We start from the raw sequence: 13,080 nt of genomic DNA, 5'->3' as shown, positions 1-13,080 counted from the left end.
ACCTGATGGGTCGGCAGGGAGGCGGCGCTCGAGGGCCGCGGGCGGACGTGGTCTGTGAGCGGCGCCCGGGCGGCCGGGCCGGCGCCTGTCGAGCGCCCGCGCCCATTTTGCCCGCCCGCCGAAGAGAGCCGTACGCGGCCTACACGCTCCGGGGACAGCCCTTTAAGGCGGCCTCGCCGCGCGCGCCGGCCTTCTGAGTCCGGGGGACGCTCGGTTGAAATTGGGTCCTAAGACAGTTCAGGTTTTATTTTATTTCGGTTTGCTTCCAAGTTACGGCCCCGAATCTCGTACAACTCTCCCCGGAGCACTTCCGGTTGCCGGCCCTCGCCTCCTAACTTCGGTTCGGGTGACCTCGGCCCGCCCCAGGCTCACGTCCCGATCCTGCCTTGAGTGGCCCAGGGCGGGGGACCTGGAAGTTTTAGCCTCGCGGCTCCTGAGGCGGATTAAGTAGCCCAAGAAACATTATATTCATGTGAGTAACCTCTTCCAGAAACAGTGCTATACTGTATCGGAAAAAGTATCACTCTGAAGCTTGGCTTTTAGGTACCTGCTTGTTTGATACAGGGACGGGAATGGGGGACGTGAGCTTTCACCGAAGGTCGGATGTTTCGCAGCCCATATCCACACTACAAGTGTCCTCAGCTCTCTCCTTGTCCTGATGATATCAGATATGGTGAAACTGTACGTAAAAGTCCTTTTCTTTTCAGGAATGGCAAGCGTGCCACGGGTAAAAGTACAGATCTTTCCACTCCCAAGCTTAGGAATGACACGTGGATGTGAGGAACCATTCTAAAGCAAAGGAAAATCTATGCCTTGCCGCCTCCACAGCCCATCAGTGTTTATGTTTCTTTGATCTGCTTCTCGATTCCCTGTGTAGTGTTGAAGCCAGGCAGACATGGCAGTACTGGAAAGGGAACATTCCCAACGTTCCACTTGAAGAGGTGTTGATGCTTTGCTCTTTTCTCCGAAGTCAGTTCCAACCCAACTCTCCCCACCACAGATAGGGCCCACATCCACTGGGATTATCTGTCACATATATGCCACCAACCTCCATTTTGACCTAATGCTTAAGGTTCACATGGCACCTGTGTCCGTGATTCATTCTGATACTCATGAATATGGGACAAAACTTCAAGTGTGCGATTACATTGAACCGATCTACATTTTTTCTCTAAAGTGTCAAGTTTGCACCATATATTATTTCCAGATACTGTTCATGGCGAATATGCCCTGCTGTAATAGGACAAGGATGGCCATTCTTCTCATTATTATGTCCAGCAATGGAATATTCTGACTTTATAAAGTATCTTTAGATACCTTCAAGACAAAAAACACCCCTTCCTTTGTCGTTGCTCTCAGTTACTCTCAAATTCGAGAATGATACTCTCTGACTTTCATAATACTCGCCGCTGCATTGCACATTTCTAAATCTTTAATTGCAGTAGAAAAAAAACTTAACATTTACAGCAAACTTATGTCCTAGACACTCTACTAAGCCTTGATATACCTTTATATGGAAACTGCCCCAATTAGAATCAGAGTCCACAACTTCCTATATATATATATATTTTATATATATAGTATATATAATATGTATATATATACATATAAAACATACAAAAAGTGGTAAATAACTGCTGACGATGATGATCAATACGTTCTTTGTTTCTCATTTTACACCTCAAAAAACTGAACTCTAGACAGGTTAATTTGTCTAGTCACAAAGGTAGTCACTGATAAAATCAGGATTCATACCCAGGCCTGACTAGCTCTAGTGAACACGTTCTGAGTAACTTCACCCATTGTAATTAAATCAGGTGATTAATTCACTTCAAGTAAAGTGTCTTCAAGTAATTAATACTTAAAAATTGTCCAAACACCTGTGAATTGAATTATACTCCTTACGAAAGCCCTCCTATATTATATATCATCCATTCAAAACAAAACTTACGAAATGCCATACTAGTAAATAGTCCATGTAGGCCACTATGGTCTCTGACCATAACACAACGTGACCCCCATGGGGACAATCTGTATTAGTACCTTAAAAGATGATAAACCTAATATAAGCACTGTTTGAATCCATTTCAATTTGCACATGGTAGTATTCCTTGGAGTTGAGGGAAACAAGTTTATGTTCTGTGTATTACATTGCACCGTGTACCTCAGTTTATCTTGAGTATTTAAGAGATTCATAGTAGTTTAAGGAGTTGTGAAGTTTGTGAACAAGGTTCATGTGCGGAAAAATGTTCTCTAGTCAAATAAATTCGGGAAATGGTAAACAAAATAAAGCCACCTTACTGTGTAACTTGCCACGGCTTTTACGACTATAGATTCCCAAACTTATTTGACCAAAGAGACAGGTAGGGACAAGTGTTCCAGGAATGATATTTTAGAGAAATGGTGCTCAATTCCTACAACCTGGTATTTTGTGGTCTTTGATCTCACGCTTTCCCAGGCACTTTCTGCTTCGGTAAGGATGTTGTGCTTTGAGCTCACATGGCAGCTTCTCAGTCCCTTGGCCACTGCCCTTGCCTTTCACTGGGCCTTCATGCTGTGTCTAAGTGGTAGCACACACAAGTCCAGGGTCATGTGCTGGGGTTTGTTCCCAGGCTCATGCTGCTGATGCCCAGCATGTTGGTCTTTAGGTCACAGCAGCACATCACACTGCCTTTCTTCTGAGAATATTTTGTAGTGACTCATGGGCCTCTTTGTAGTGATTCATAGTAACTCACACTATCATCTCCAATTTGTTTGCCCTCTATACCACTGGAATCATTCCCTTTTAATGTCAGCATAACCATTAAGATTTCACTTTTCATCCAAGACAAATTTAAATGTCAGGATATTGATGGTTGTCTGTGAGTGAATCTGTGAACTTGAAATGATACTGAAACCCTTAACACTTGGTTTCTATTTTTTATTAAATGGCCACACTTCTTTTGTACTCAAAATCCAGACATTAATATACTTTATTTTAACATTCGTATTTACTTGGTTTTTGTTTATATCTCTCTTTTCCAAAAGCCCTTGGGAAGAGGAGCGGGAGAATGATTGTGTCTGCTAAATGGAAAAAAAATAGCTTTCAAAAAATATGTAGTCATATAGTATACCTAGAGAATCAATCTCTACTCTTGTGTATGTGATATTTATCCATTTCCCTTGTCAGCATATATGTCCACCTACTCACAAGGACACTGACTAGTATTTGAGACTTGGGGTGCTCAGTAGTATATCATTCCTGTGAATCAAAGAGCTTATAATACGGTCTTTGAAGGGAGATAGGACTTGTGAAATAAGCAAAGCAAATGTGCAAGGCAATTTAAATTAGAGGCCAAAATATGAGTAAGAGCTTAGACATAAATGCTGCAGTGGTCCTAAAAGGCATACAGAAAATGGCCTGTGGAAGCATTTTAGGCAAGGAGAAAGCAAGAGCAAACCTTTGGAGCTAGTAATGAGCCTAGTATTTAGGGGAAAATTAGTCTCAAATACAGTGGTAGTGGTGCTTCCTAGAATTGGTGACAGATAGGATGTAGCAACTGAACAAGATGAAGTCCAAGATAACTGAGAGAAACTGGGATTTGGCGAAGGGGAAGGGGTTCCACTTTAGGTGAGTTTGGAAGGAGAGAGGCCTAGAAGGTTAGGATGGGCTCAGAGTCACCTCCATTCAGGATACAATGGCTGAAGCAACCATAATGCTCTGAAATTAACCACTGAGATAAGACCATTTCCTAACTCTATAAAAGATATTTTCTACTTTTAGGGATGGTGAACTAACAGTTGTTAAGGGGGGAAAAATCAGACTCAGATTGTTGTCCTTGAAAAGAGGATTTGGTTTAGTTCAGTTAGTTCTTTCTAGCTTTTTCCTGGGCTGCATCATCCTCTGTTCTGGCATCTCATTTGCTGTGGACGGTCTCAGTTTAATGGCTTAACAACCTCCAAAGGTGTGTGGCAGCTCCTCTTCTACCTAAAGGCCACCCAAGGGGAACAGGAGGCCTTTGTTTTGTGGGGGCAGATCCCCCAATGCTCTATCTGTGCTGTCAGAGGTAGAAATACAGTGAAATTGTGCCGTGGCAGTAGAAGCAAGGTACAAAGAGATCCTTATGGGGTTAGAGCCTAATCTGTGTGATGGAAGGATTTTGCCCAGTACCTTTGCTTCCTTTACACCAAAGAGCAGAGGGGTTTTTCTGGCCCTCTGACTTGGGAAATCAGAATTTAAACGCATACCTCTATGGAGAAATGGGCTCCTGTGACATCCTGACGCATTATTAAAATGAAACAAGGACCTAGATGGATAACTATCATTTGCTCTCAGCCTCAAATCACCATGATCGTCAAGGTGTTTTGCAGCTTTAGAATTCCATGAAGCTATCTTAAATATTTTCCCTAACATGAAAACCCCCTTCTGGAAATGCCCAACTGGCATAAGTAACCTTTCTAAGTAAGCTGACAAATAGGTCGTTTGTCTTAAAACAAACTTTTAATTTCAATTTAGCAACGCACATGATTCAGCCTTCACAATCTTTTAAAAATGGAGCTGTTTGGAAGGGACTTTTACCTGGGAGATACGGCACACCCAGGTCCGTTGTTATACTGCTTTCTTGCCCAATTGAGTGCCCTTAGCACCCTGCTGTGCACACTCCGTTGCTAACCACACTTGGTCAGATGCTGCTTTGTAAATGCAAAGATTGGGAGACCACTGCCTGGCTTCCTGAGGAGCTGCGTGCTTTGCAGTCAACAGTTAGCATTACCCAAGACACTGCTGAGCGTCACTTCAGTGTCCTGCAGGCAGCTTCAGATGGCCTCGGCTCTGTTTAGGCTGTGCAAGTAGACGTGTATGAGTTTTGGTTCTGGTTGGTGTTGCTAGTACCGGGTCACCTTGCTCACTGGCGAGTTCATTCAAACCCAAAAAGTCACACCTGTGTCCTGTGCGCGGGTGCTGCAGGCTTAGGTGGAGAAAAGCAGGGCTAGAATTGGAACCCAAAGCCCAGAATGGCAGGAGAGGATGCAGGGGCTCCACCCGATCACCTCTGGGTTCACCAAGAGGGTATCTACCGCGACGAATACCAGCGCACGTGGGTGGCCGTCGTGGAAGAGGTAAGTGTTTGTATTTTGCTTATTTTTTATCGATTTTGCTTTGAAGCAACTTGGTTTCTAGCCAGTCTCAGTATCCTGAAACCTTTGCTTTTATTTTTGATCATTTTTTTTCCATTAGGAGACGAGTTTCCTAAGGGCACGAGTCCAGCAAGTTCAGGTTCCCTTAGGTGACGCAGCTAGGCCGAGTCACCTTCTTACCTCCCAGCTACCTCTCATGTGGCAACTCTACCCTGAGGAGCGCTACATGGATAACAACTCTCGCTTGTGGCAGATCCAGCATCATTTAATGGTACCCATGTTGCTTAATCATTTTCCATTGTACTGGGGCTCTTACAACGGAGTACTCTATAAACTTTTCTTTTTCTGACAGGTCAGGGGAGTACAGGAGCTGTTGCTTAAGCTTTTGCCTGATGATTAACCTGGTATGTATTTCTATTTATCCCCCGTTCTCCCTTCTTTTTCACTCTCTTTGGCTGTGGTGATTTTAATGATCTATTTTTTTTCCAGGTGCTGGGATTCTAGGAAGATATGCTCCTCTGTTCTGTTCAGTACATGGCAGTCACTTCATCCACCACTGCAGTGCACCCACCTGTGGGCCTGGGGGGAGGGAGTGGGTTGAACAACCGCTCAAGAACGCAGAAGCGTAGGAAGGGTCATGACCAACAGCACAAGTGGAACTGCAGAGAGGGGGTTACACAGGCAGAAAGCAAGTCAACAAAAGCACTTAGTCAGGACACGTAACTTGAAGTCGCCTCCTTTGGAAATTGCCATGGAACCTTTCATGGACATCATCAGCTGGAACTGGGATCTGATGAGTCCCACGAAAGTCAGCACCTGACCGCCAAGGACTTGGTACTGATTTAGAGAGAAGAGAGCAGCTGCTAGCAGCATCAACATCTATTTGGCGCTTATTTGCCCTGCAGCAATTCACCTGCCTTTCCTTCTCCCGTCCTGTAAATATCCGAGGTTTTGCTCCGGTGTTTCCCATCCCAGTACTGACCTAACTTGGATCTACTGAGAATTTAGGGGGCTCTGAAACAAAAGGAGGTCGTTTCAATTAATGAAATTAGCTACCAAGGCTCCTGGGCCTTTTTCCTTTCTGCAGCTGTGCCTTCAAATTATTAGAAGTTGCCGATCAAAATCATGGGCACTTAAATTCGTTCTCTGGTTACAGATATTTTAAATAAGTTGGTTTCTGTAAGAGCTCCAAAAAATATTTTAGCTGCTTACCTAGCACCTTTCTCAGGAAGTAATAATAGCACCAAATATTGCTGATTCCTAGGAAAGCATTTACTACCTGATAATTTCCTGAGTTAAAGTAGTCAGAACTGTTTATGTACCTTAAAAGTAGGGTTTTTACTTTTTACATCTTGGGAATCACGGCTACCATGTATTGAGTCCTTACTGCCTTCCTTCCAGGCACTATTGTGTGTACTTTATATATTTTATCACACTTAGTCCTTCCATTAATGCTTGGAGTTGGGTAGGAATGGTCCCCAATTTACACATGAATTATACGGAAAAATTGCAAGGAGTTTAATGACTTACCAAGAGTGGTTCTGTGAATGATAGATCTGAGCAGTGGGCTCCTCTAGCCCAACATTGGTTTACAGTATTCAAGATGAGTTGATTGAATTCAAGGGTTCTTTTTTCATGTAAAGCTACTCATAGCTTCCAAATTGAATGAAATGGATATTATAAAAATACACTTGATTCATCCTATGAATGGGAAGAGTATTTTTTAGTGCAAATGTTTTCTAGCATACCTAGTTGTCTCAGAAGAAAATTCCATCTATAAGGGCTTTAAAGTCTTTATGGATAAAAGACAAAATAAAAATCATTTTTCTTATTTTAGTTTTCTGGATATGCCGCAGAAGGATCCGTGCCAGAAACAAGCCTGTGAAATACAGAAATGTTTACAAGGTAGTATGTGAAATGCTTTTTTATATTTTTCCACTTTACCTGTGAATTAACTACAAGAGACCAATTTTTCTTTTTATTAGCAGACAATATTAACTCCTCTCAAATGTAATATTTCTGTAATTATCCTGAAGATTTTCCTCATTGTATCATCAAAGATGCAGAAAATAAAAAGTGATGTGATATAAGCTTGCTGTTTGCAATCCTGGTTGTACATTAGAATCACCTGAAGAGCTTTAAAAACTCGCCTAGAACAATTAAACCGAACTTCCTGAGGATGGGTTCTGGGCAGGAATCAGTCTAAAAAGCTAACCAGGTTATTTTAATGTACAGCCAGAGTTGAGAGTTACTAAGCTGAGCAAAGTCCTTTTTTTATGTTTGTTTGTTTACTTTGAGAGAAAGAGCGAGCATAAGCTGGGGGAGGGTCAGAGAGAATCCCAAGCAGGCTCCGTGCTGTCAGTGCAGAGCCCGACACAGGGGCTTGAACTCATGAACCACGAGATCATGACCTGAGCCAGAATCAAGAGTCAGACGCTTAACCAACTGAGCAACCCAGGTTCCTCAAGCAAAGTCCTTTTTTAAAAAGACTAGTTTTAAATGTGTTGGTTATACTTCATTGTGGCTGACAACCCACTTTTTAAAAGCAATCAGGTTGGAAGTGGGGGTTGAAAAAAACAACTGGAATTTAGGCTGCTGAAGTTAGCACTAAGTCTTAAAGGTAAAAGCAAATTTCAAGTAAAGCATATTTGATGTGATTTGTCCACTTGGTTTTCTCCCCCAACCTGGTTTTAAATTGGCCAAAAAGTTTGGCCAAATGCTAGAAGATTTTTTTTTTTTAATCAGCAAATGATTATTGGCAGAAGAACAGATAGAAAAAGCTACAAGGCTTTTTGAATTTCAAAACTGACACTTTTGATAATTTTTCCCATTATTTAACTAATGGAGATGGATGCCTATGAAAATATAGAAGGGTCAGAAGGAAACATGTTACAAATTTACCCAGAGATTCACCACTAAAGAAAACTCTTGTTTGTTTATTTCCTTTGACTCTTACCTTTCATTCTTGGACTCTTCGTTTTATGATGTAAGCAATATTTCATAAATCTTTTTAATGTTTATTTACTTTTGAGAGAGGGGCAGAGAGAGAGAGAGAGGGGGACACAGAATCCGAAGCAGGCTGCAGGCTCTGAGCTGTCAGCACAGAGCCCGATGCAGGGCTCAAATCCATGAACTGCGAGATCATGACCTGAGCCGAAGTAGGGTGCTCAAATGACGGAGCCACCCAGGCGCCCCCATAAATATCTTTTAATCTAAAATATTAATGTATAATGATAATGCTACTTTATTCATTCTCTTCACTTCCTCCAAACTTAAGAAAAGTAAAAACTGTTTTTCACAATTCCTTCTCCCAAATAAATTCTTACCTTATTTGAATTAGCAACCTATGGCTAAGGAAGAACAAGAATCAAGGTAGAGACACTCCCTTGCTACAGTGTGGCAGGAGTGAGGGTGGAAGGGGTAAGAGTTAGCATTAAGCACAGCCATAAGGATTTTAAACATATTAAGTCATTTAATCCTTTCATCCATGAGGTAGATGCTATTATTGACCCCCATTTTATAGATGGGGAAATTGACACAGAAGTTATATAACTTGTCCAGGGTCACACTACTATAAGGGGCACAGTGAGGATTTGAACCTCTTTGGTCTGGCTCCAAGCCTGGGCTCAACCACTCAGCATGAATTGTTTTCTTTTTTTAATCCTGGACTAACTCCCATGCACCCCATTATAGCAGCAGAGGATTCAGATCAAGTGCAGCTGACCTAGAACCTTTAGGTCAAGTTCTCCTTGACTTAGGGTCTATGTATAGTAGGGGGTCTTCACATATTTTCTGTAAAGGGCCAAACAGTAAATATTTTAGGCTTTGCAGGCCAGAAGGTCTTTGTTGTATAGGGTGTGGGTGGGTACGTGGGGTGGGTTTACAACCCTTGAAAAGCGTAAGAACCATTCTGAGCTTGCGGAGATTCTGCAGCTGCCCGTGTTCTAGAAGAGGGCACATAGACTATTAAATCAATTTTAAAGAAAAGGAAATGATATATAAAGTTCCTTCAACCACTTTGTAAATCGTGCTTTTATTTGTAATTAGCCTGTTGATTGGTCTCTACATCAGAAAGAATTAAGTGGACCTGGGTACATCCTCTTTCTTCCACGTCTGGAGATACAAGAAAGTTAAAAGGAGTGGGAGGCACTGATCTGAACCTCCCCGGGCCTTAGCTCTGTGAGATCATGACTAGGGTCTGCGTGTCTGTTTTGCAGCCAACAACTACATGGAATCTAAGTGTCAGGCTGTCATCCAAGAACTGCGGAAGTGTTGTGCTCGATATCCTAAGGGAAGATCTCTCGTCTGTTCGGGATTTGAAAACGAGGAGGAAGAAAAGCTGACACTGAAGCCTACAGCAAAGTAGAGTTCTGCTGACAAGTGAAATGCTGCACCATGTTTCCACCAAGCGAGTTGTATTTGTCTTCCTGATTCTTCAGGCCAGGTAGCAGCAAATACCAAATGAAAAAGTCAACTATAAAAGTTAATGAATATGCCATCTATGCAGAATGGATAGAAATATAAATATATTAAATACGTAGAATGTAATAAAACCGAGCTGCTAAAATAAACCTGTGAAGTGAAAAAGTGTGATTTAGTACTTGTGATATTGTGACTTATAAGAAATATATATTTGGTCTTTGTCTCCTTTCCTGGCACAGAGCTCCTAAAACCCTTGGAATTTCCTAAGTGATAAGAGTGATAAAGGTGTCTTGTCACATTAATGAGGTCACTTTTGGAAAGCCCCTGAGTAACCTATGGATGGGGTCTGGTGGCCAGGGGAACCAACTGTGTGATTCAAGGGTTGGAACTCTCAACCCCCCAGTCCCCCCACCTTTCGGGAGGGGAGAGGGGCTGCAGGTTGAATCAATCACCAATGGCCCATGTAATGAAGCCTCTTTAAAAACCCCAAGGGACTGGGTTTGGACAGGCGCTCCTCTGCATGGGACCCTGCCCTATGTACCTCGCCATCTGGCTGTTCATCTGTATCCTTTATAATAAGCTGGTAAATGTTTAAGTAAATGTTTTTTCCGAGTTCTGTGAGCTACTCTAGCAAATGAATCAAACCCAAGGCGAATGTCATTGGGAAGCTGACATTTGTAGCCAGTGAGTGAGAAGCACAGGTGACAATCTGCACTTGACAGGTGTCTGAATTGGGGGCACTCTTGTTGGACTGAGCCCTTAACCTGTGGGATCTGACACTGATTCCAGGTAGATAGGGTCATAACTGAATCTGTAGGCTATCTAGTCAGTGTCTGCTGAGAATTGGAGAATTGTTTGGTGGTGTTGGAAGAAACACGTAAGAGTACTAAATGTATTAAGGCTATAAACATAGGTGTTAATGCATTCTCTTTAGCATTTTTCAGACTACTGGTTCCGTTCCTAAAATTAGTCCTGTGCTAGGTGGGAAGACGCCCCTGCCGTGCCACAATTGTGATACCTTCCACACAATGCAGGCGAAATTCAAAGATGTCTCTAACCCAACTCCGTACCTGCTGCATTTCCAGTAATTCCGAGCAAAGTACCCTTTCGCATGCCAGTAAGAGCATTTCCTTCCACTTTTACATCGCCACCACAGGGCCTAGCAAGAAGACACTTAATATTTGTTCAGTGACTGGTAGGAAAGGCCTAGAAATGACTCTTATAATGGTTACTGACCCCTAATTTATCATGAGAAAACGGGAACAAATGCTTCATTGGAAGTCAGGTAGCAACGGAATTCTTAGACGGTTTATCTACTCTTTATATCTTTATAATCAAAACATTACAGCAGCTCCTGATGATGGTAATACAAGGCTGCTGAAGGAAGCCTGTTGACAGTTGTCAGCGGCTTCATGTAGTGGTACTGGAGTGACAGTAGCAAACAGGCCATTGCCTTTCCTCAAACAGATGCTAGAACCACCATCATTCCACCCTGCCTCCCCGCCAACCAAAGAAAGAAAAAGATGACTATCTAAGCAGGAGCAGAAACAGATCCTGCTATGTGCCTGTCTCGGGCCCTTCAGACTGCTTGTAACGAAATGCCACAGATGAGGTGGCTTATGAACAACAGACATGTATTCCTCACAGCTCTGGAGGCTGCAAGTCCAGGATCAAGGCCCCGGCAGATTCAGCGTCTGGTGAGAACCTCCTTCCTGGTTCACAGATGGCCATCTTGCTGTGAATGGACTAAGATAAGGCAGTCCCCGATACTCCAATACCATTATCATTTGAGGCCAACTGTTCTTTTAAAGCAGCATTCCCTAAAGTGTTTCTAGGAATTGCTAGAAGACAAGGGGGGAAAAGATTTCCATGGCAGATAAGTTTGGAGAATGCCAGGTTGGACATAAGGGAGCAGGTGTCTTTCCTGTAAGACTTCAAAGCTTGTAAAATGCTACCGTAAATTATGATCCTTTGGAAAGGACTACTATATGCAGTACTTGCCACAGTGTGCCCAGCGAACCCATTTTGCAGACAGCACCTCTGAGGGTGAACGTTCTCCAGAGAAACGTGGAGCAGTGCTGCCTTAGAGATGTTTGATCCACAGACCAAGGTGACAGTGCTACGTTCTCGTGAAATCATTTAAGTGAACTCTTGTGTTAAGACTGAAACAATTTGGGGCGCCTGGGTGGCGCAGTCGGTTAAGCGTCCGACTTCAGCCAGGTCACGATCTCGCGGTCCGTGAGTTCGAGCCCCGCGTCAGGCTCTGGGCTGATGGCTCAGAGCCTGGAGCCTGTTTCCGATTCTGTGTCTCCCTCTCTCTCTCTGCCCCTCCCCCGTTCATGCTCTGTCTCTCTCTGTCCCAAAAATAAATAAACGTTGAAAACAAAATTCAAAAAAAAAGACTGAAACAATTTAATAAAACATTTACAACTATGTTTACATCATATAAAAATGTAAATTACATTTAAAATTATAAGTTGATAGTGGTACTAGGATTTACATTAGGAACCACTACATGACTGTGCTTTATTAAAAACACTATTTTAATTGAGTTAACTACTCAAGTTTCACACTGTTTTAAATTTTTTTCTTCTAGGGTATACTACTTTATTTAGGCCTTTTAAAGCCTCAAATCCATTGTTCCTTCCAATCTGTAAAATCAGTCCTGTCTCAGTTGAAGTTAACATCTATTGGCAGACATTAATTTAAATCTGATTCTTCTCAGCTATCATGGCACACAGAAAAATAAAATAGCCACTAATAAAATAGAGAAGTTGAACATTCATCCAGTGTTTTTATGTGTTAGGGACCATGGTTAGTGCTGAATGTCAGTCTCCAGGGAGGAACTGGGACGGTGAGAACCATGGTCTCCTCCCTTGTAGCCTCTAAGTGGGCTGGCGGTGCCAAGGTGAATCACTTGGTTAACTTTCCACCGGAAAGTCAGTCTTCCCCCTTATAATGGGTACGTCATTTGTGGGGTGATATGTTGGGCCATATCCCACTACTTTTCACCCAAGAACTTCAGCACCCATTGATGACAGAAGCTCCTGATCTACCATTATGTGACAACTCCCCTCCCTGCATTCACTCCCCACAACTCCTAACCATTTAATAAACTGTAATATCACACTTGTGTTCGGTATCCAGAAGGCCTCCGGTTATATGGCACTTAATTTAAAAGGCTTTAAAGGTCTGTTAAGTAGTCACTTAACAGCAGAGCTCTAACTTTTTTAGCACCAGGTTCCAACTCTGTGCTTCAGTGCTTGTCAACCTCGGCTGCTCTTGAGAAACCCATGAGGTGTGTCCAAATGTCAGGCTGCCCCGAGGAACCCGACCGGTGAAATCAGTACTTTGTAACATTCCACTGCTCTCAATAATCCTAATAGTACTTCTTACCATTTTAAATTCAGAAAGGTAGACAGTTGAGGTGAGTCAATAAGGTGAGTCGACTGTTTTTAACGTGAAAAGAGTGGAACACTATCAAGTGTGTTTAGAAAAATAGTGCTCTTAAAGTTCATGATTCCTTAAGAAGTAAACATCACA

At 42.6% G+C, this 13,080-nt stretch overlaps 2 protein-coding genes across 5 annotated transcripts; both read left to right on the top strand.

Moving 5' to 3' along the window:
• The first annotated feature begins 358 nt into the window (after positions 1 to 358).
• On the top strand, positions 359 to 9,705 carry CMC4 (C-X9-C motif containing 4). Of its 4 annotated transcripts, XM_040467106.1 has the most exons (4): positions 362 to 472; positions 565 to 681; positions 6,953 to 7,020; positions 9,333 to 9,705. In XM_040467106.1, coding segments are annotated over exons 1-4 (336 nt in total). In that variant the 5' UTR covers positions 362 to 470; the 3' UTR covers positions 9,482 to 9,705. The 4 variants fall into 4 exon arrangements, with proteins under 4 accessions (XP_040323041.1, XP_040323040.1, XP_040323043.1 ...); XM_040467107.1 differs by lacking the exon at positions 565 to 681 and having other exon boundaries at positions 359 to 472; XM_040467109.1 differs by lacking the exons at positions 362 to 472; positions 565 to 681 and adding an exon at positions 5,838 to 5,949.
• On the top strand, positions 360 to 5,721 carry MTCP1 (mature T cell proliferation 1). The gene is made up of 5 exons (XM_040467111.1): positions 360 to 472; positions 4,946 to 5,097; positions 5,216 to 5,386; positions 5,468 to 5,519; positions 5,605 to 5,721. Exons 2-4 carry the CDS (start codon positions 4,993 to 4,995, stop codon positions 5,513 to 5,515), a joined length of 324 nt encoding a protein of 107 aa, XP_040323045.1. The 5' UTR covers positions 360 to 472; positions 4,946 to 4,992; the 3' UTR covers positions 5,516 to 5,519; positions 5,605 to 5,721.
• Positions 9,706 to 13,080: the final 3,375 nt, after the last annotated feature.

This window comes from Herpailurus yagouaroundi, unplaced genomic scaffold, assembly GCF_014898765.1.
Source record: "Herpailurus yagouaroundi ecotype Mexico unplaced genomic scaffold, PumYag 67209, whole genome shotgun sequence".
NCBI classification, from domain to species: Eukaryota; Metazoa; Chordata; class Mammalia; order Carnivora; family Felidae; genus Herpailurus; species Herpailurus yagouaroundi.
The sequence above is the reverse complement of the archived record's forward strand: the minus strand, read 5'-3'. Positions and strand labels throughout refer to the sequence as shown.